This window comes from Vitis vinifera, chromosome 16 (genome assembly GCF_030704535.1).
Source record: "Vitis vinifera cultivar Pinot Noir 40024 chromosome 16, ASM3070453v1".
NCBI classification, from domain to species: Eukaryota; Viridiplantae; Streptophyta; class Magnoliopsida; order Vitales; family Vitaceae; genus Vitis; species Vitis vinifera.
Window position 1 is genome coordinate 8,767,867 of NC_081820.1, and position 24,408 is coordinate 8,792,274.

General features: G+C 37.3%; 1 protein-coding gene across 1 annotated transcript in view; it reads left to right on the top strand.

The window, feature by feature from the left end:
* LOC100257148 (uncharacterized) overlaps positions 1-21,337 on the top strand; it is a 70,369-nt gene extending 49,032 nt beyond the window's left edge. Inside the window, exons 13-16 of the mRNA XM_002263897.4 lie at positions 1,285-1,350; positions 4,700-4,774; positions 7,759-7,851; positions 20,888-21,337. Of these exons, the coding sequence (XP_002263933.2) occupies positions 1,285-1,350; positions 4,700-4,774; positions 7,759-7,818 (201 nt within the window). The 3' untranslated portion in view covers positions 7,819-7,851; positions 20,888-21,337. The remainder of the gene's footprint in view (positions 1-1,284; positions 1,351-4,699; positions 4,775-7,758; positions 7,852-20,887) is intronic.
* Positions 21,338-24,408: the final 3,071 nt, after the last annotated feature.

The window sequence follows — 24,408 nt, forward strand, 5'->3', positions numbered from 1 at the left end:
GAACATGTGCTCAGGTGCAATGTTTTGACATAGACATGTGGTGTTGGAAGCAGCAACTTCCCAAAATTAGATGCAGGGTCAGAGTTATGTGCATGTGAACTTTGTTATATGTTCAATATATCATTTTTTATTTTGAGTTTTTGTGTGCATAAGAATCATCAGGTGAGATAATGAAGTTGTAAGTGATTCTACAATAAATATTAGGATCCAATAGATTCTATAATAAAAGGGTATAATTGTATTATGAGTCCAAGGTTGATGCAGTTTTTAATTACCTAAAAGCTCTTTGTGATTGTTAAAGTCAATTACACCATGTTTCCTCACACCCGAAAGTACTCTAAAATAAATGAGATTGGAGCCCAAGAGATCCTTTCAGTGAAGCTGAGTTTTAGACGTTGTTTAAGAATACTTAGTATGTATTCCAAATTTCAAAATTTTTAACATTTTAAATGTGAACCTCTCGTTTACATAGATCTTCTTCAAAGAAACACTCAACTGTAAGCTACAGCTACGTGAAACAGGTCCCTATATTGTTGCTTGTGGTTGTTTTTTAAGTTTGTAACTAAAGAGTTAAGATCTGAAAAACGTGAATTATCTCTTGTGATGAACATTGTCAAGATAGGTGCAAGGCTGCCTTATACACCTATTAACCTACAATAGAACAATATTAATTACTCAATTTTAGTCTCAACAAGCTCAATTATTCTTGATTAATTGGTCAAACTTAATGCTAAAGCTGTGATGAATGTGAACAAAATCAAGCACCAATCAGACATTATCATTTCAACGAATTTCTTATTTCAGATTGAAGAGAGAGAAAACAAATATAGTTAGCTATTTTATCAATTCTCTATAAACTTTCTTCACATGGAAACAAACTGTGGCTTAATGAGAAATTTTTTTGTTAATTTTGGGAGTTCTCAATAATTTAGACAATTTTATTGCAGTTTTTTGTATTTTAGACAATTGTGTTTTCATAACAAGATTTCCTGTGGTCATTAGATCCTGCATTCCAAATTTTGTGTGTATGCTAGATCTGTACACAATTGTTTCTCATCAGAGATGTTTTCCTTTACCGTTGAATGCTTATGATGATTATTTCAATCCCTTTTATTTCATTTGACTGTGTTGTTGATTATATGCGATATTCCTTTATGTCTGAGTTGGATATTTAGTCAAGCATATTTTGTCCGTTCCATTGTTGATTACATGTCATTTTCCTTTACTGCGCAATTACTTACATGTATGTAACCAGAATGTAACTTCCTTTCTTGCCTTTTACAGGACAAGGATAAGCTAATAAGCAATTTAAAAACAATCCAGGATTATCTTTGTTCGTTCAAGTCCCAGGTATCATTGTTGATGGATATTTCTTTCAGCTAATAATGGAAGTTGAGTTGTCATCAAGTTTTCTGTTTTTTGTTGTATACAATTAGTAGCTATGCTCAGTTTGGTATTGCTGCAACTTTTAGGAATTCACTTTTAGCTATGGTAAATGAAAAATCAACTGTGATGAAAAACAATTGAACATTTGGTAAATAATGGTTTCAGAAGCAACAGTTAAGTGTTTGACAAAACCAGATTATTACATTGCCGTGAACATGTGTAATGACTAAATTATGGATATTTAAAATTTAAATAATCTTATATAAAAATCAATTTTAAATTAAATAAATCATTTTATTATTTAAAAATCAATTCTTAATATTTATCATTTTCCTTTTTTATTGCTTTTAAAAAATAATACTGTCATTTTTTTAGTTTAATTGAATTCAAGCAAACATATTGAAGAAAGCTTTGGAAAAATTCTTTCTAACTTTTTTGAATGAGTACAATGCTTTAAATAATAAGGAATAGTTTGACTAAGTAGAGCTAAACAAGGAAAAACATCTAGCCTATACTAATTCCATTTTGATTTCCTGGGATACAACACAAAAATATCTTTGATTAGTTCTCATTTGCAGCAGGAATTAGCACAATATTCTCAACAGAATCAACATAATATCCTCAACACTCTCTTAAGCTGGTTCAAATATGTCCATCATTCCCATCTTGGTGATCATGGATTGAAATAATTGTTTTAGAAAGCCTTTAAATTGTTCTTTCATTGAGACAAATGGTATACAAATAGGCCATTATCTAGCATTTTATTGATGAAATGTTGATTGATCTCAGTATGTTTTGTACTATCACGCTGAACCTGGTTGTGTGCTATGTTATTAGTTGCTTTATTGTCACAATACAGCCTCATAGACCCAACACTACCTATTTTGAGTTCCTTAATTAGAGACATTAGCCACATTAGTTCACAAATTCCTTATGTCATAGACCTGAACTTTGTTTCAACACTGATCTAAACACAACTTGTTTTTTTTCTTCTGTAAGTCACCAAATTTCCTCCAACAAAGGTACAATACCTGAGAGTAGATCTATTATTATTTATAGTATCTGCTTAATCTGCATCATAGTAAGCTTCAACCTCTAGATGACTATTTTTAGTGAAGACACTTTTGAGTCCTTTTTTAATATCTCAAGATCTTTACCACCACATTCATGTGTTCATCATTTGGAGCATGCATGAACTAACTACAACACTAAATGCAATATTAGGTTTAGTATGTGCCAATTGAATTACCAACTAGTTTATTAACTGCAGTATGTTCTGTTGATGCTCCAATTTTGTCCTTTACATCTATTGGTGCATCTCCTAGCTTGCATCTCAACATTCCTACATCTTTCAAGGGGTTTCAGACATACTTTCTTTGTGACAAACTTCCCTTGATCGAGACTTGAATTGCAAGGAAATATCTGAGGTCCTCCAATTTTTTTCAAACTCCTGTGCAAGTATCTTCTTTAACCACTCAATTTCAGCCGCGTCAATTACCAGTTAATTTTATGTCATCAACATACACTGTAATTTTCTCCCTTGACATGTTTTTAGAACATAGTATGATCACCTTGGCTTTGAACATATTCTGTCTTGCAAATTGATTTGAGGAATTTTTCAAACCATGCCCTTGGTGATTGTTTCAAGCCTTAGAAATGTTGCTATACGACTAGAGGAGATAAATACAATAGAACAATGCAGAATTTGAGTAGGTTAAAGGCACCTGAATCAATAATCCCAGTGTGGGAACAACTTGCTTTGGAGGTATTTAAAGTGTAAATATTACCTATTTGGCTTGGGCTATGGAATAGGAATTGTGGTTGAGTTTGGATTTTCCAACTGAATCACCGCTTCTTCAACCTCTCCACATCATTTTTGTTCAGGAAAGTTTCTAGAGATTCCTTGAGTATAGATGTTTGTTGAGGCTGCCAAGGTCATCCTTGTCTCTAGGTTTCCTTCTATTAGATGAAGCAAATTTTGAGGTTGCCAATGCAAAGCTTTCGGAGGTTGGATTCTCAGGTCTACAAAGCATTAGTCCCTTTCAGCCTTCTTCCCCTCAAACGTAAGCAAATACCTCTCTCATAGAGAGAAGAAGGTCCCTCTTTCCCCATCATATCCTTTAACTTCTTTGTATCTTTTGTGCACCCCATTTCCACATCTTGATAAAGATTCAATTCTAGCCAAAGTCCTTTTTTGAATATTGAAATATTCTGTGATAGACTTGGTTCCTTGTTTCATGGATCCAATTCTAGCAACTGCCTTCTTAGAACACATATGAGTGACATCCTCCCAGATGTCTTTTGTGAATGTTAGTATGAGATAGGTCTTACTGATTTCAGGCTGAATAGAGTGCAATAGCCAGAACATCACCCATTGAATTTTCTGCATCCCAGGTCTCAGGCCAAGGATCATCAGTTGGTGGAAATGAGCTGCCCAATATGTAGTTCATTGTCCTTTTGCTTTTCAAGAATATTTTGGCTGATTGGGGCTATGTCATGAAATTGAACTGATTCAATTTTGAAATTGTAATTTTCAGAGTAGGATTTCCAGTAGAAAAAAAGTTTAGGATTGAGTGTGGAATTGGTGAAAGTAACTGTTTCAGAGGTTTCTGACATTCTCAAGGGATAACATGAGAGAAGATTAGGTCCAGGTTAATAATGAAATGGTGATCAAGGCCAAGGACTAGATCAATGATGAAGGCTAATCACAGAGAAGGTGTTCTCAGCAATAATGGAGAAGAGAAAAACTTAGGTATCAACCTGCTATGATACCATAATGGCTGAAAAATGGAAACTGGTCTATCATTCCTCTGAATAGTACACATATATGATACATACAGAGTTGCCTTCTCTTTGGACCAAAGAAAGGAAATGCAACTAGTCTATTCTATTTACATCTGATTTTTAGGAATATAAAATAATTTGTAGACCATTACACAATCTGTTTAAGGAAAAATGAAATAAGTCATGATTCTATCAATATTCCTACATATTGCTTGGGGAGTAGGTCTTTTTAGGCTGTTTGTATGGCTTCTTTTTGTTTCTATTATTGGCTCTTAGTGTGCCCTGTGTATTTCCTTTGTTCTAAGGTTACAACTTTTCTTTTTCTAGTCTTCTTTTATCAGTATACATCTCTAATTTGCCCATAAAAGAAAAATTGTCTTGTTATGTCTTGCCATATTAGCCATATTTAGGCAATGTATGCCAAAGGCCCTTTCAATAGGAAATATTAATGAACAGAATAGGCTACTCTTTGTGCGACTTATAAAGTTTTTTATTTTTATTCTTTCTTTTTTGGTCTGTTGTTGAACAGGGTTTGACAGTTGTAAATATATCAGCAACAACATTCCCACAAACATTGGATTGGCTGCATAGTTATCTTCTTCAGGTATACTCGTCTTCTAATAACTTTTCCATAATGCTGTGTGTTCCAGGCCATGTGGCTGATGCTTCTGTGCAACAACGCCCCACCCCCGGGGTTGGTCATCAGTGTTTTGATGCACCTTGTTTAAACAGGGCCTACACAGAAGAACAAAACTGCTACTAAACACTGTAGACCTGTGCCTATACATGAGAATCCACAAAGCCAACCAAGTTTGTCATCACTAGACAGTAGAAGCCAGTTGTGCTGGGTTGGAAACAAATATAGAATGTTAGATCTTCATTACTTTCATTCACCCTCCTGTGAATATAATTAGTTATTCTATTTTCTCATTCATGTCCTCTACCCTTGAATGAAAGAAATGACAGCTTTCTCTGGGACCATGGAACGGAGTTATTCTTCTTCCAGATAGTAATAATCACAAAGATCACAGTGACTTCTTTACACTCCATGTATCTCTTCTTTTCTAAACATTGTGGTTTGGTTTAACACTTGTGTCCAAGATGTGCCTCCTCAGAGAGTGGATGCCCTCACATCAATCCTGGTACTGAAGAAGAGGCTCAAATTTTGCTTTTCTGGAATGTATTTTGACTTTGCAAAAAGAGCAGTCTGAATGTTGATTATGAAAATCTTCTAACACATGTTTCAACCTTAAAATGTTTCATAGCATGAGAATCGATTATTTTGGATGAAACTGTTCGGAAGGGAAATATTTGATGTAGTAATTTCAAAAGCCATTGGAAAAGTTTGCATGGATATTTTCTGCATTGTACATCCCAATGTTGACAATTATTATAGCTGCCAATATTTGGCATGGACAGGGTGGTTAGTAATGGTTTTATTTGGCGTTTGTTTTAAATAACACTAAATGAATCAGAACTCACCTCCAAGTGGAAGAGGCTGAGTGTTAGGGCTATTGGCGTAGTTCATCAGACTTGTTGAGTAGTTATTTTGATCCTTTGGTAAATAGGAAGAGTGTACACATTTATTATTGAGCATAGAATCAGGCCTTCTGTGGGTTATTGGATTCTCCCATGTTTTTTCCAAGTTCAAGGGGACAGATTCATGGATAGAATTGAAGATCAGTCTTGGAAGGATTCTTGGTGCGCATATGATAGTTTGTTTTCTAGATTGACTTTTGTTGCTTCTGTAGAAGTGGTGACTGATCATTAAAATTGATCAAGTGAGGGAATCTTGTGAAATCCACTAGTAGGGAAACTTAGAGCTTGTTTGGGAGTGATTTTGAGTGTTAGAATTGCTTCCTAATGTTTGGAAGTGCTTTGTTATAGAAATCAGGTGTTTGAAAAACTTTTAAAAATCTAGAAAATCACTTACAGTGATTTCTAGACAATCACTTGTTAGGTGACTTTTCTAAAAATCATTTTTTTTTTTTTTTTGGTTATATAACATTATCAAAAATATTGTCAAAGCACTTGCTTTGTTTATATCTAAATATTAAGTGATTTTCCTTAAAATCACTTATAATAGAATTACTACTAACAAAAGCTCTACAGATTAAAAAGTGCTTTAACCAGACTCACTCTCAAATGGGTTTTAATAATTTTTTATGGATTTAGTTAAATGCAGTAGAATTTCTTATGGGGTGAGGGAGGAGGTGGGGTTTACATAACATTAAGTGGATTTTGGGCTCAGCTCTAAGGGGAAGTGATTCACCAAATTTGTACAGCTATAAACACAGTTAATTAAGTTTTATTGAGTGATTGATTTTGGGGCTGTAAGGAGTAGTATAGCCTACATGTGTTCTGTGTTGGGCTTATAGATGGAATCTGGCCTGCTGTGGTTTTCAGATTGTCCAATGGTTATACTGTTAAGAAAACCATGAGATAGCACTTTTTTCAAGGGTATTGAATTCATGGAGGGAATTTAATGAGTTTTGGTAGGATTTTTTTGGCACAGTGGAGGTGTCAGGTAGTTTGTCCCTCAGGTTAGCTGTAGTCTATGGAATGGAGGTGGTGGTTGGTCATCAAATGGAGATTTAAGCTGAATCCACCTTTTAAGAAAAAACAATCTTTTATGCTAGGAACTTTCACTCGTTAGAAGTTGTTAGTGTGATTCAAATATACTTCTATGTCCATGGGTTGCCTCCACTCTGGTTCTTTTGCATACTAAAAGAAAAGAAATTGATTTTCAGCAGTTGCATTCTCTTTAATCACAGTGTATTTTTTAAATGCAGTAAAAGATTGGTCATGTAAGCTATTGTTTCTGCATTGCCATGTTGATTGCCATCATGCCATGCATAGAAAGAATGCCCGCTTGTGGTGACACATACATGCTTATGACCTTAAAAAAGGCAGGGAAAATTAAGATGTTGTGGTCAAGTTTGAAACTGTGGAGAAGGTATGAAAACATGGTAGTGAGCTCTTATATTATGCTATAGAGCCCAAATCTATTGTAATGTTAGAGGAAAAACTCCTGTTGTCAAGAAAAGGGGGAAAAAGTTTCTTCTCCAAAGACTTATTGAGGAATCTTAAAAGTATGGGTTGCATCATGCATGTCATCATTGGGATCTTCCTTTCTCAACACTAGCCATTATATTTTCCAGCCATTGATTTGAAGAGATGGTAGTGCGCCCTGAATCATTATTTTCATTTGGGAAAAACTTCTACATTAAATAGTTGTTATGGCATATATTTAGCTAACACACCCCTTAATCATACAACGGGCTGCACAAAATATACTTGTATTGCATTTTTTAACTCAAGAAAACCACAAATACTTTTATGATTCATATTTAGTACAGGAACTACCCTGAGGTATCATAAATGGTTAAAACTTGTAACTTCTTAGCTGTTGATGGCACTGTTCTTATAAACAGAGCTGTCTTATGGTTTTTTGGTTTTTTTTTTTTTTCTCTCTTTACCATTATCAGTTGCTTCGGAGTGTATATTAGTGCTCTCGTTCTCTTTGTTTTTAGTCTTACTGATATTATCATTCTCATACTCTTCCTGGCACTTGTTTTCTCCATCCAGTGTATTGAGCAAGGTATTTCATCCAAGTCCAGTGAAAGTAGTAGGCAAGCTGAAACCTAGATTACATGCAGGTTTAAGCTTGATCAGCGACAGGTATGAATTACATGTATTGGCTCCAAAACTGATATAAATATGGATTACTCTGAGAATGTTACATTATTCCAATCACATCTTGGATAGGGGAAGGTAGCATGCTAGTTCAGATGCATGGATTTTCCTGCACGTTGATGAGGATATTTTGATTTGTTAAAATGATTGCACTAGATTGTTTTGTCAAGGGACGAAAAAATTCTAAGGCCATGTTTGGTTGGCCAGATATAGCATGGGATAGGATAAGAGATGAGATATTTTATCCTATCCCATGTTTGGTTGGTGATGGGATAGGATAAGTTATCCCATCACTTATCCTATCCTATGTTCAACCAAACATAGGATAAGATAAGTGATGGGATATATTATCCACCCTCTTTTTTTTTATCCCTTTTACATGGGATATGTTAATCTCATGGTAAGATATGAGAGATAGATATCCTATGTATGATAAATTAATTTTTTTATCAATTTTTTATTTTTTAAAATACTCATTTTACAAATTAAATTTATGATTAAAAAAGGAAAAACTAAAAAAAATATTAATATATGATATATAAATTATTTTTATATATTAAATAATGTAATATAAAAAAATTATTTGTAAAGTTCAAATAATTTAATCATGAATATTGTTAAATATGACCAAATTTTCATTTTTAAAATTAAAAATATTTAAATGTGATATAATTTTTATCTTAAACATTGAAAATAATATATATTTTGAAGAATTTCTGAACTCCTTTATTGATATAAATCGGTACACACCATACACATATATATACACAAATGACTGAATAAGAAAAAATCAATCTAGCTTAATTCTCTCCTAAAATTAGGAAACTAAATCATAAGGAAATATCCTAAATGATCTCTCCTTTTTTATTCCTAAATTAAAGTCCTAACTTTGGCATTATTTCAACACTCCCCCTCAAGCTGGAGAATATATATCATATAATCCCAGCTTGCAAGTTAAGTCTTCGAAGTTAGGCCTAGGTAAAGCTTTGGTGAGGATGTCTGCGGTTTGGTGCTTGGTAGGAACATAGTTTAATTTGACCGTCTCACTAGTCACCTTCTCTGTGATAAAGTGTCTGTCAATCTCAACATGCTTGGTCCTGTCATGATGCACGGGGTTCTTTGCTATGCTTATAGCTGCTTGATTATCACACATCATCAGAATTGGAGATGAACTCGTTTGTCCCAGTTCACTAAGAACCCTTTTTATCCAAATCCCTTCACAGATTCCCTGTGCAAGAGCTCTGTACTCAGCTTCTGCACTACTTCTGGCTACAACTGATTGCTTCTTACTCCTCCAGGTAACAAGATTTCCCCAGACAAAAGAACAATATCCGGAAGTGGACCACCTGTCAATGATGTTTCCTGCCCAATCCGCATCTGAGTATACTTCAGTGTCACGGTTCTCTGTCTTTCTGAAGAATAGGCCTTTCCCTGGTGTCATTTTTAAATATCTAAGAATCCTGTAAACTGCTTCCATGTGTTCCTCAGTGGGGCTGTGCATGAATTGACTTACAGCACTCACTGCAAAGCCAATATCTGGCCGAGTGTGTGAGAGATAAATCAAGCGCCCGACAAGCCGCTGATATCTCCCCCTGTCTACCGGTGTACTTTCTTTCTCGATACCAAGTTTCTTCTGACTATCCATAGGAGTATCAATCGGTTTGCATCCAAGCATACCGGTCTCCTTAAGAAGATCGAGTATGTATTTTCTTTGAGAGACTACGATTCCCTTCCTTGATTTAGCCACTTCCATACCAATAAAATATTTCAAATTTCCAAGGTCTTTAACTTCAAACTCTTCTGACAAATACTTCTTCAAATTCTGTAACTCCCCCATATCATTTCCAGATAGAATAATATCATCGACATAGACTATCAATATGGCCAATTTCCCGGCATGAGATTTCTTGACAAATAGAGTATGATCAGCCTGACCTTGTTTGTAGCCTAGCTTCAGGACTGCTTTTGTGAATCTATCAAACCAGGCTCGAGGAGATTGTTTAAGGCCGTACAATGATTTTTGGAGTTTGCAAACCTGATTCTTTGCCATACTTTCTTCGAAACCAGGTGGTATTTCCATGTAGACTTCCTCTTCTAGGTCCCCATTTAGAAACGCATTTTTTATGTCCAGTTGTTGCAAGCACCAATCTTGATTGACAGCCAATGAGAGAAGGATCCTGATAGTGTTTAGTTTTGCAACAGGAGCAAAAGTCTCCTGATAGTCTATCCCATAGGATTGTGTAAACCCTCTAGCTACCAAACGAGCCTTGAATCTTTCGACTGATCCATCTGTTTTGTATTTTATGGTGAAAATCCACTTGCACCCCACAGGCCTCTTCCCAACCGGCAAATCTGTGATAGTCCACGTCCCATTCTTCTCAAGTGCATCAATCTCATCTTGTACTGCCTTCTTCCATTCTGAAATTTTTGATGCCTCTTGTATTGTGTTGGGAACCTGAGTATCATCAAGAGAAGTAGCAAATGCTCTGTAAGATGGTGATAACCCTTCATACGTAACATAATTCCCAATTGGATGATCTGTACATCTCCTAACACCCTTCCTCAATGCAATTGGCAAAGTAGAATCATCAATGCTGGGAATTAACACCTCTCCAGCCCTATCCTCACCTATGTTCTCTTCAGGAAGACTTGAATTGGAGTCAATATATTGGCCACATGTTGACTGTGATCCGTGCTCTAATTCCTGTCTTTTCCTCCTCCTTAAGTAAACTTGTAAGTTCTCATTAGCAAGTTGTGGGGCTATAGGTTGAATAGGCATGGGAGACTGGATGGTCACGGGAGAAGGAACATTTGTGTGCTGGGCTGGCTGAACTGATGGCGGCATGGGTGTGGACAACTCAGTGGGCGCGAATTGGGAAGGATTTGGTGACTCTGAGTGAAAAGAAGGTACACCCTCAAGAAAAGACTCCCAAACTTGATGTTCATTCATGCTCTCCCCCTGAACATGAGATTTGGGATAGAAGAAGACATGTTCAAAGAAAGAGACGTCCATGGTGGTGTAAAATCTTTTGTTGGTTGGAGAATAGCATTTGTACCCTTTTTGGGTTGGAGAATACCCTAGAAAAATGCACTTATTTGCTCGAGGAGCAAATTTGCTACGATTTTGAGGATACACATGAATGAATGCCGTACAACCAAATACTTTGAGTGGTAAATCAGAAGAGGCGGCATGGGTGTGAGGAAACTGTTTTAAGAAAAGTTGACGTGGGGATTGAAAGGTAAGCACTCTGGATGGCATACGGTTAATCAAATAGGTAGCTGTGAGAATAGCTTCCCCCCAGAAATAGTTTGGAACATTAGAGGAAAACATAAGGCACCGGGCAACCTCCAAGAGATGTCTATTCTTGCGTTCGGCCACCCTATTTTGTTGTGGGGTGTCAACGCAAGAACTTATGTGGATAATGTCATGATTTTGAAGATAAGTACTGAGACTACTAGTAAAGTATTCCTTTGCATTATCTGACTTGAGGACTTGTATTTTGGAATTGAATTGATTTTGAACCATAAGATTGAAGGTTTGAAAAATGTGCCCGACCTCTGACTTTTCTTTCATAAGGAAAACCCATGTTACCCAAGTATGATCATCAACGAATGTCACAAACCATCGAGTGCCAGAAATATTTTTTATCCGGGAGGGACCCCACACATCACTATGTACTAGAGAGAAAACAGTCGAAGGTTTGTATGGGATTTGAGGATATACTATTCGAGTATGTTTTGCAAACTGACAAATTTCACAATGATAAGATGCTGGATTTTTATTGATAAATAATCTGGGAAACAATTTTGCAAGGTAAACAAAGCTAGGATGACCAAGGCGATAGTGTAACATTATAATCTCACTATCTTTATTGACCTTAGAATTTGACACAGAATTGAAAGACTCTGACATACTCTGAGACTGTACGCAACTTGCTTGAGAGACTTGGTTTGAGAATTGGCCACATGAAAGGAGGTAGAGCCCGGAACGCAGTTCAGCACTGCCAATCATCTTCCCCGATTTCAAGTCCTGAAAAACACACAAGTTTGGATAGAATTTAGTAACACATTGGAGATCATGAGCCAATTTGCTAATGGACAAAAGATTGCAATCCAAGTTTGGAACATGGAGGACAGAGTCAAGATATAAGTCTTTAGTAAGTTTTATAGAACCATCAGCAATATGGACGGATGAATGACCATTACTTGGCTTGTAATTTTGAAGAATGGCAGCATCTCCTGTCATGTGATCAGAAGCACCTGTGTCTACTATCCACGGCCTCATTCCTCCTCGATTAGTAGTGAAGGCTACACCGGTAGTACTGCCACTGCCAACTTGGCTTAATAATTTCTGTAGCATCTCCATCTGCTCTTTGTTGAATGGACTCGGCTCGGGAACAGAGGTGCTCTCAGAGTTGGCAGCCACGTGTGCTCTGCCATCTCTGTCAAACCGTGGCTTTGGTTTCCAATCAGCAGGTTTGCCATGAAGCTTCCAGCAAGTCTCCTTATAATGGCCTGGTTTCTTACAATAATCACACCAAGGCCTATCCCGTTTCTGACGATCTCCACCACTACTATTAAATGACCGAGCAGCAAGGGCAGAGGCATCCAATGTTGGGGCAGGTTGCTCTTTTGATCCCATCATCACTTTCTTTCTACTTTCTTCACGCCTAACCTCTGAAAAAGCCTCCCTGAGACTTGGCAGGGGTTTAATGCCCATGATTCGGCCTCTCACATCATCCAATTCCCTGTTTAGTCCTAGGAAGAACTTGAACAGTCTCTTTTGTTCCATAATTTGCCTGTATGTTGCTGCATCATCCGAACATTTCCATGAGTGAGTCTCAAATAAGTCAAGTTGCTGCCAATACCTTGTGAGTGTGTTGTAATACTGAGTAACTGACTGCTCTCCTTGGCGGAAGTCATGTAGAGCTGATTCAACCTGAAACAGTTCTGAAGTATTTTCAGAACTTGAGTAAGTTTCTTTGGCTGCATCCCATATGTCCTTTGCAGTCCCAAACAGCAAGAAATTTTCGCCTATGTCATTGTTCATGGAATTGATAAGCCATGACATGATCATGCTGTTTTCAATCTTCCACTTCCTGAAACCCGGTTCTGTAGTTTCTGGCATGACTGCTTCTCCAGTGAGGTACTCATCCTTTCCTTTACCGCAAATGAACAGCAACACAGATTGTGACCACTGTAAATAGTTATGGCCATTTAATTTGTGTCCTGTGATGAGAATAGGAGAGGAATCATTGCCACCAAGGTTTGGAATTTCAGATCTGCCCCCTGATTCTGGTGACGTGACGCTGGATACTTGTGATGATGCCATTCCGTATTTTGTCATGGACCGGAAAGGTAGAAGAACACTTTTCAAGGCACGTGCAGGGACTGGAGTTGAGAAAAAATAGCCGGAGGACGCCGGAAAATCTGATCAGAGGGCCCGCGGAAGCAAAAGAACCCCAAAAGAGGCACGTGCAGGGCTCGGATTGCACAAACAGGTAGGAAGGGTGGCTGGTCGGCGTCAGGCGAGCCTGGAGGAGGAAGCGCGTCGCCGGAAAGTGGCTCACGCGCCCTCACGCGCCGGCGCGTGAGATGCAGTCGCCGGTCGGAAAAACGCGCGTGGGCGGCGCGTGGATGGGTTTCTGGTTCCGGTGCTTTGGGACAAATTGGAGATCTCCTCCATGCGCTCCTTGCGGTGTAGAAAAAAACCGTCGCCGGAAAGTTCGCCGGCGGTGAGTGTTTTCTGACGACGATTCGACTGATTGGAAAGCGTTTTCTCCCTTGGCTCTGAGAACAGGGACTGATGACCGGAATGAGAGAGAGAGAGAGAGAGAGAGAGATGATCGGATTGAGATATGGCCAGAGAGATTTGGCCGGAATGAGTGATGGCCTGAATAAGAGGTGGCCTGAAGGGATTAGGGTTTCAGAAAACTGGCTCTGATACCATGAAGAATTTCTGAACTCCTTTATTGATATAAATCGGTACACACCATACACATATATATACACAAATGACTAAATAAGAAAAAATCAATCTAGCTTAATTCTCTCCTAAAATTAGGAAACTAAATCATAAGGAAATATCCTAAATGATCTCTCCTTTTTTATTCCTAAATTAAAGTCCTAACTTTGGCATTATTTCAACATATTTCAAATTATTTTTTATTCATTTCACAAATTAAATATAAATATAAGATAATATAACATATCCTATTGGATATGCTACTTTAAAATATAATGGATATGTATATCCAATGATATTATATCCCATTGGAAATTGTGAAAAGAGAGAAAAGGGAGAATCACTAATTTTTGTTATTAAAAACTATTAATAATACACATTGGACTTGGGTATATATATACATGCTAGTGGGATCCACAATACAATAAGGAAAAAAGAAAAGAAAAGTAAATAACCGAAATAACTATACACTATCTAACACTCCCCCTTAAGCTGAAGCATATATGTTACATGCACCAAGCTTGTTACAAATGTATTTAATTCTAGGACCTCTGAGAGATTTAGTAAAAATATCTGCTAGTTAATCATTTGAATGGACAAAACTAGTCGCTACACATCCTGATGCGATCTTCTCTCTAATGAAGTGACAATCAACTTCAATGTGTTTGGTCCTTTCATGGAAGACTGGATTGGATGCAATATGCAAAGCGGCTTGATTGTCACAGATGAGCTTCATCTGTTCATCCTTTCCAAATCTCAACTCCCGAAGAAGATGTTTCAGCCATATGAGTTCACATGTTGCTAGAGCCATAACTCGATACTCGGCTTCAGCACTAGATCTGGCCACTACATCTTGTTTCTTACTCTTCCAGGATATTAGGTTACCTCCAATAAAAACACGATACCCGGAAGTGGAACGTTTATCTGTGGGTGAGCTAACCCAATCTGCATCTGTGTAACCAACAACCTGGGTATGACCTCTGTTCTCGTACAACACACCTTGGCCTGGTGTGCTTTTGATATATCGAAGAATGCGGATTACAGCATCCTAATGGCTATCGCATGGTGACTGTAGGAATTGACTAACAACACTTATAGGAAAAGAAATGTCTGGACAAGTAATGGTGAGGTAGTTCAGTTTACCTACAAGTCGTCGATATCTCCCAGGATCTCCTAAAGGCTCTCCCTGTCCTGGTATAAGTTTGACATTTGGATCCATAGGAGTGTCTATCAGTTTACAATCTAACATATCGGTTTCTTCCAAGATGTCTAAAGCATACTTCCTTTAGGAAAGAACCACATCAGAACTGGATTGAGTTATCTCAATCCCTAAGAAATACTTTGAGTTTCCCTAAGTCTTTAGTCTGAAAGTGGGTGAAAAGGTGTTGCTTTAGTTTCTGAATACCATTCTGATCACTGCCTGTAATGACGATGTCGTCCACATAAACTACCAGATAAATACACTGCCTCGAAGAGTTATGATGATAAAAAACGGAATGGTCTGCTGTACTACGGAACATGCCAAACTCCTGAACAACAGTACTAAAACGGCTAAACCATGCTCGAGGAGATTGTTTCAAGCCATATAGAGAACGGCGTAACCTGCACACTAAACCAGACTCCCCCTGAGCAACAAAACCAAGTGATTGCTCCATATAAGCTTCCTCAGCAAGATCCCCATGAAGGAAAGCATTTTTAATATCTAATTGATAAAGAGGCCAAGAACGCATAGCAGCCATGGAGAGCAATAGACGAACAGAAGCTATCTTGGCAACAGGAGAGAATGTGTCACCATAATCAGAACTATAAACCTGAGTATAGCCTTTAGCAACTAAGCGGGCCTTAAGGCGATCAACCTGACCATCAGGGTCAACCTTAACTGTGTAGGCCCAACGACAACCAACTGTAGATTTACCAGAGGGTAAAACAATAAGATCCTAAGTGCCATTGGAGTGTAAAGCAGCCATTTCATCTACCATTGCCTGTTGGTAGCCTGGATGGGAAAGAGCCTCAGGGGTGCTCTTGGGAAGAGAAATAGAAGATATAGTAGAAGCAAATGCAAAATAGGGTGAAGATAATTGATGGTAACTCAAAAAAATTGTAAATGGGATGAGGATTACGAGTAGATCGATTACCTTTCCGAAGAGCAATGGGTAAGTCAACAGAAAGAGGTAGAGTCGGGGGTAGGAGAAGCCGAAGGGATAGGAAGTGAGTCAGCAGGTACCTCGGCCAAAGAAGGAGGAACAACGACACGATGACGACAATGATAAACCTGAAGTGGGCAAGAAGGCACTGCATCAGGTTGGGAGATAATGGGAAAGGGTAAGACTTCAAAAACAGGAAGAGACTCAAAGGTGGAGAAGAATGATGAGTCCTCAAAGAAAGTAACATCAGCGGAGAGAAAGTAGCGATGAGTCTTAGAGGAATAACAATGATAACCCTTTTGAAGTCTGGAATATCCCAAGAAGATGCATTTTGTGGCTCTAGCAGAAAGTTTGTCCTGTCTAGGAGTGAGAATATGAACAAAGCAAGTACAACCAAAAACACGAGAAGGAAGGAAATAAAGTGGTTGGTCAGGGAAAAGAAGGGAATGAGGAATCTGATCGTGTAATATAGATGAGGGCATACAATTAATCAAATAACATGCTGTAAGAACAGCGTCCCCCCAAAAACGAAAAGGAACATTACTATGGAGAAGGAGAATACGATCTGTCTCAACAAGATGTCGATTCTTACGTTCAGCTACCCCATTTTGTTGAGGAGTATGAGCACAAGAAGACTGATGAAGGATCCCATGTTGGGACATAAATGAAGTAAATGGTACAAAAAAATATTCCCTGACATTGTCACTACGCAACACACGAATAGAAATACTGAACTGGGTTTGGATTTCAGCATGAAATTTCTGGAAAATAGAGAATAACTTAGCTCGATTTTTCATTAAAAATAACCAAGTACATCGAGAATAGTCATCAATGAAAGTGACAAAATACTAAAATCCTAAAGTAGACGCGATCCGACAAGGACCCCAAACATCAGTGTGACAAGTTCAAAAGGAGATTTTGCCCAATTATTCAAACGCTTTGGGAACGAGACACGAGTATGTTTCCTAAGCTGACAGGACTCACACGCAAGCGACGACAAAGATGAAAAACAAGGGACCATTTTCTGGAACTTGGATAGAATAGGGTGGCCCAGGCGACTGTGGATGAGGAGGGGAACATAAGTGGAAATGCAAACTGCAGGAGTTGAAGGCGAGGTGTGGTGATAGAGGCCTTGAGACTCACGTCCTATGCCAATCGTCTTCCCCGTACTCCGGTCCTGCAAGGTCACAAATTTATCAGAGAAAGTGATAGAACAGTTAAGAGTGCGAGTTATTTTGCTGATGGAAATAAGATTAAAAGGACACTCAGGGGCATAAAGGACAAAATGAAGAGGTAGGGAAGGGAGAGGATGAGCTAAACCAAAACCTTTAGCCATAGTTTGGGAACCATTAGCTAAAGTAACAGTAGGTAAGGCAGAGGTAGTAGTAATAAAAGAGAAAAGATCCTTATTACCAGATATATGATCAGAAGCGCCAAAATCTAGAATCCAAGGTCCAAGAGAAGATGTGTGGGTAAGACAAGCAGAAGCATTACCAGTCTGGGCAACAGAAGCAACAAAAGCTAACTTGGTGGCCTTATAGCGGAGATAGTCATCATACTCACTGTCAATGAGGGAAATACCCTGAGATGTGGAGAAACTGGGAGGCTAAGGCGACTGAGGATCAGATGACTGAGCCACATGGGCAGTGCGGGGAGGCCGCCCATGTAACTGATAACACCGATCACGAGTGTGGCCAAGCTTATTGCAATAGGTGCAATGAGGACGTTGGCCTCTACCTCGGTTACCATTGCGTCCTCCTCGAGAGTTAGGTTGAGAAACTAACACAGAAGAATCTGAAGTGTTATCAGATGGCAAAGTCTGAGTGGAAGAGATACGGAGGAGGCGAGCAAACACATCATCCAAGGATGGAACGGAGGAACTGCCAAGAATCTGATCGCGGACGGTCTCAAAATCTAGACGGAGGCTAATAAGCGTAAGAACCATGAAGAACTTGTCAATCTGTGTTCGTTGATCCCCAACATCAATAGTAAGAGGCATCACGGTCAAGAATTCCTCCTTAAGAGAAGCAATCTGGCCAATATAAGTAGATAAATCTATGTCTTGTTGTCTGACATTGACAATAGAAGAAGCCACCTTATAAAGACGTTGGATATCGTGTATAGCCTTTTCGCCTGATTCCAAAATTTAAAGCATGTTTTGTAAGCTCAAAGATGAAGCAGAATCTTAGGATCAACTAATTGCCATAACACACTACATAAGTGTGCATCTATCTTCCTCCATTGTAATCTGTCAACCTCAGGGATATCCGCCTCCTGCGTAACAAGGTGATCCTCATAATCTTGACCCATAAACCAAAGCTCCACAGAGGCAGATCAGGACAAATAATTTTCACTGTCAACCAATTTATCCGAAATAATCATAGGAGATCCAGATATGACAGAGGAGAAAGTGGAACTTTTAGTAGCCATATCTACTTATCTGGAGAACGAAATATGTTTGGATCGAAGAGAGCCCTAATACGACTTCAGATCGCGGCTAAAAGAAGAAAAACCGAGGATCCGCGGTTGTGAGAGACCAAATAGTAAAGAAAAACAAATGTGACACTACTGGAAGGGTAGAAGAACACTTCCTAAGACACGTGCAGGGCTCGGGGTGGAGAGGAAGTCACCAGAGGTCACCGGAAAGGCGTTTAGAGGGCCGGCGAAGACAAAGAAAACCCAAAAAATGCACTTGCAGGGCTCGGATGGCACAAGCACAGATGGAGAGTGGCTAGACGGCGTCAGGCGAGGCTTGAGGTGAAAGCACGTGGCCGGAAAGTGCTCCACGCGCCGGCGTGTGAGATTCAGGCCGTCGGAGAAGAAACTCGCGTGGCCGACGCATGGCTGAGAATCTCCCTCCGGTGCTTTGAGAAAACTTGAAGATCTCCTCCTTGCGCACTTGATGGTATGGTCGGTGTCGGAAAAGGACTTCGCCGGAAAAGTCGCCGACGGTGAGGGTTTTTTGACAGCGATACGATTGATCGGAAAGTTTTAGGAGATGGGAAAGGTGACCGGAATGAAACACGGTTACTAAAAGATTTCCCAGAATGGATTCACGGATAAACCAGAAATAATTAGGGTTTTTTTCTCCCTAGGCTCTGATATCATGTGAAAAGAGAGAAAAGGGAGAATCCCTAATTTTTGTTATTGAAAAACAGTTCATAATATACATTAAACTTGGGTATATATATACATGTTAGTGGGACCCACAATACAATAAGGAAAGAAAAGAAAAAGGAAAAGTAAATAACCTAAATAACTGTATACTATTTAACAGAAATCATATCTTAGAATATGCATATCCTATCCAATGGGATATGATATCTTAGGATATACATATCCTATTTTATCCTATCCCATCAACCAAACATAGTCTAAGTTCTTTACGACTGCATGTTAGTTTTTTTTTTTTTTTTTTAAATAGCAAATAAATAAAAGAGGATTCATACCAGAAAAAAGGGAAAAAATACAAGAAAGCTCAAATCAAACCCTTTTATGCCAAGCAAACAACTTCAAATGAGCTCTACCATAGAAACTATGTGATATGGACCATAGTTGTTAAGTACAATATATGATATAATACAATAGTGCAATACATTTTTTTAGGGAAATTAATACTTGTGGTCAGTCCCTATTTTATCTTAAAGCATATCTACAATACATTTGATATACAGTACAATACATGGTACAATAATGCAATGATATAATAAGACATACACCTTTAACTATTTTTCATGGTTTATGTAGAAAACCAAATTCAATTTTTTTCTTTTTTTAAAGAATTATTATATTAATTTTTAAAATGTAATTTAAGATTAGAAATTGATTATAAAATGGAGAGAAGGGTCAAATAATCCTACATACAAGCTATATACCTGTTGTTAAAATCACATGAAATATTGAAAATAAGGCTTGATTGGATACACTTCCTGTTTTTTGTTTTTAAAAATGGAAAATAGTAATAACTTTTATATAAAAAGTAGAAACTTTTATACAAAAAGTATAAGTTTACCTTGTGTTCTTAAAAATTACTTTAAAAAAATTTAAAATTAGAAGCAGTAAAAATCTTTTACTACCCCATTTTTAAACAGTTTTTAAAAATCGATATTGGAGAATTATCATTGGGATAATTTAAAAGTTGCATTGAAAATGATGGTAAGTAATGCATTTACTTAATATATTAGGTTTTTTCAGATTTTTTTCGGTAAGGAAAGAAAGATGAGAAATGTTATGCATAATTTTTCTATTTATTTTTCATTGTGTGTGTGTGTGTGTTCATTTATAATACATGATATGATAAGATCATAATATGGAAAAATAGAAAAATGATACACAATATGTTTTATGAGTTTAAAATCTATGCTATTGACCAACAAGACCCATTTTCTATTGAATATGATGTTACTGAATGTTATGTTATAGTAGTTATTTAATTAGAGTTGACAAGAACAAGAAAATTTAAGCAGGCCCATCAGTTAGCATGAAACTATGTTTGGTTTGACATGTTGCCAGACAGCAGCTTGAGGCCTGGCTCAAGAAGCAAGGGGTTGGGTTCGGGACAAGGGAGTTTTCATATACAATCCCATGTTACAAGGGATAAAGAGGAAAAGAAAAAGAAAAAAAAAAAGGAAAGAAAAGATTACCTATGAAAGGATGGTAGTAGCACCCTTCAGTGAGCCTAAACAATAAACTGTACCAGGACACCAGAACCATTATTTTTCCTTCAACCAAGACCCACCAACCTGTGCAGCTTTTTGTTGTTTAAATTGGGCACCTCAATCTTGCTATCAATGCTATCTTCAACATGATCTAATTATGATCCAACTTGGCAAGGCCAGCATGTCACCAACTTTTTAAATTTTATTCTCTTTCTTGTCATCTGTTCTCTGATATTTTCCTTCTCCCCATGTAGATAAGCTTTTGGAATTCTGTATTCTGAAACCAGTGAGGGTGCTGAAAGCAACCATGTGGGTGAACCTGCTCAACCGTGAAGGATTAAAATGCCAGAAAGCCAATCCCCAAACAAGTTAAACTGGAGGACCAGGCCAGCGCCTCTTGTAAGATTGACTTCCATAGTACAACTGGAAGTCTCTACTTTTGGAAGGAGTGTTCCATAATGCAAGACCATTGTACACTGATTGTTCCCTATACTATTCTAACAGCAAAACCTGAAACTTCACAAACTTATCACCTGCTGCATTCGACAGACCAAATCCCTGATTTCAGGGGGATTTTAGAAGACCTAGGAATATGGATAGATAAATTATCACTTTTTGAAGGACTGCATTTTTGCTTAACTTCATATTATGTTTATGACTTGGTTGCATTTTTCCTTGAAATGCATTTAGTTTTATTATGCTCACTCTTCATTAGTAATTTATACAAACATATAGAATTATAATCACTGGCATTATCACTAAAGGAGATTCAAAGTGGTGTATAAGTTGTTAGCCCTTCTAACATCAGTCAATATTCAAGACGTAGCATTTTTTAGCCCTTGGGGCATCTGGTGTTATTTGAAATGTGACACAAAAATGAACCTTCAGAATTGCTTTCCTTATGCCTAAAACTGGCAGTGGGATGTAGGCTGAAAGAACCTCAGACCACCTTCTTGGCAATGGTTCTTGTAAAGGCAGTAGTTAAGAGTTAGTTTAGAAAGTTGTTGCTTTGGTAGTTAAGAGTTAGTTTAGCGACTACCACATGTGCATGTCATTTGTTAGCTTTGAAATTGGTTAAAGATTGTTACAACTGAAAGAGCTATTTAAGGTCAGATTGTAATCTGTATTTCAATTCAATGAAAAGTCCATTTTCAGGTTCTTTTATGTTTATGTTTTTCCTTAATGCATTCTATTTCTGTGAAGCTCGATAATAATAATTTCTTGATTTGGTGCTGACAAGTTTTTGCAATAATTAAGGGTTACAAGTTGCAAAAATTCACTATACTGATACTTTCTCTGGTTATCTCTTGCAAAATAAATTAGACACCTTTCGAACCTTTGTGAATTTCAAAACTCAAGTTGAGTTATAGCTTGGCCTCAAAATCAAGTCAATTCAAATTAATTTCAGAGTTGATTATCATATTTTCATTGATTATCTAGAGTCTCATGGCATTATACATAGGAATTCCTGTCCTCATGCACGTGAACAAAAAGGCGTTGAACCCAATCCTCATTTGTTGAATTTGGACTTACTCTTTTAGTCATTGCATGTATATTTTTAAATTTAAAAATGAGGGTTCTCGTGCCAATGTTTTTCTATCAAATAGGCTTCCTAAAGCAATCCTTGGTAACAAGTCTCCCCTGCAGGTCTTATTCAAAACACAACCGTATTATTTGATGCTCAGAAGTGTTTGGGTGCTTGCTTTCTTGGTATTAGGTCTTTTAATGAACATAAACTTTGGTATATATCAGTCTGTTGTACTTTTCTTGGTTATAGCTTTGAATTGTAAGGGTTATAGATGTCTTGATCCTAATGGTCGTTTTATTTATATCTTGGGATGTTATATTGATGAGTTTTCATTTTCTTTTTGTTAAACATTCGCAGTCTTGCTTTCATAATACATCAATGACTACTCCTGGACTTACAGGTGTTCCACCCACTATTATTCCTACCTTAGTTGCTTCACTAAGAAAATCTTGGTCACAAGTCACAATCTGTTGATGTTCCAACAACACCTATTTCAGATTTATTTGCTCTCCCTTCCCTTGTCAAAATGTCCAATATGTTCGTTAATAGCAAAATATGTCAGTTCATATAAGTTCTGTTCCTGATCATTATGCTTTAGATCCTCCTACTTTTGCTACTGACTCTATTGAATCAGCTCTTAATCTTAAGGTACAAAACCAAGCTGCTACTACCAATGGGTATGCTATGATAACCAGATCTTGGTCAGGGATTTTTAAGCCTAAGGTATTACTTGCAGCAACAAAACCTATAGGTGTTTCTTATGTTTTGCAGCAAGAGCATTGGGGGGCTCCAGTGATGGATGAGTTCTTAGCTCTTCTATGAAATTAGATTTGGTCTTTGGTTGCTCCACACCTGGTAAAAAAAGCAGTAAATGGATGTTTAAAGTAAACGAGAATTTAGATGGATCCAATTTAGAAGTATAAATCAAGGTTTTTCGCAAAGGGTTTCCATCAGTAAGCAAAATTCAACTTTAATGAAATGTTTAGCCCTATGGTTAATCATATTATAATCAGAATTATGTTGACTTGAACCTCTTCACACTGTTGGTCTATACATCAACTTTATGTAAACAATGCTTTCTTGAATAGGCCTTACTGGAAGAGGTCTCCATGGAACAACCAGAGGGGTTTGTTGATCCGTCTTCACCTCATCTGGTTTGTAGATTACATAAAGTCACTTCATGGCAAGGGGTCCCAACACTCCAATGATCAGTGGGCTAAAACTTTCTGTTAGAAGTGATCCAGTACAAGATGTGTGGTTGCATAGGACCATGTTTGGTGCATTTCATCATGCATCAATCACTTGACTTGAAATTGCATATAATGTTAATAGAAGACTCTTTAGATACTTGGAAGGGATTTTGGAATATGGATTACATTTTAGGAAATCACCTATTATTGATCTTACTGGGTTTGGTGATGCTGATTGAGCTTCAAACCCAGATGATAGGTGATCTGCATTAGGTTGTGTTTATTTTGGTTCAAACCTAGTTTCCTCGCACTCTAAGAAGTAGCTCACAATCTATAGATTGGGCACTGACGCCAAATATTGAAGTCTTACTATCAGAAGTCTTTGCTATCAGAATTAAAATATTCAATTTCAAGACCACCAGTAATGTGGTCCTGAGACCCAATCTTTAAACCCAAGCCCAGTGTTGCGTACAAGAACAAAACATATGGAGCTGGACCCTATGCTTTGTGAGAGAAAAGTTTATTAAAAAAAAACAAAAAACAAAAAACAAAAAGATTGATATATGACATGTTCCTTAGCTTGATTAGACCATTGATGCACTTACAAAATTACAAAATTAGAGCCCAACTCAAGGTACAGAGCTTATCTACTCTGGGTTTGAGGGGGATTGTTAAGGCAGCTTGTTAGTTAGAATTAATTTAGTAAGCTATTGCTTTGTTAGTTGTGGTTAGTTTAGCTACTCCTACATACATGCACATATATCATTTGTTAGCTTTGAAATTAGCTAAGGGCTTGTTTGGTACACAGAACAGTTTTCTATTTTTCAGAACAAAAAAAATAGGAAAACATCTTTGATAACCAAAAATTATTTTCGATTTTATGTTCTTAAAAACAAAAAACATGTTGTTTTTAGATGATATATTTTAATTATTTTTTATTTATTTTCACTTATTTTTTAAGAGTTGTTTAAAAAAATAATTATAATAGAATGATTAAAAATAAAACACAAGTTAAAATTATTTTAAGTTTCCAAACATATTTTTATTTTACAAAACA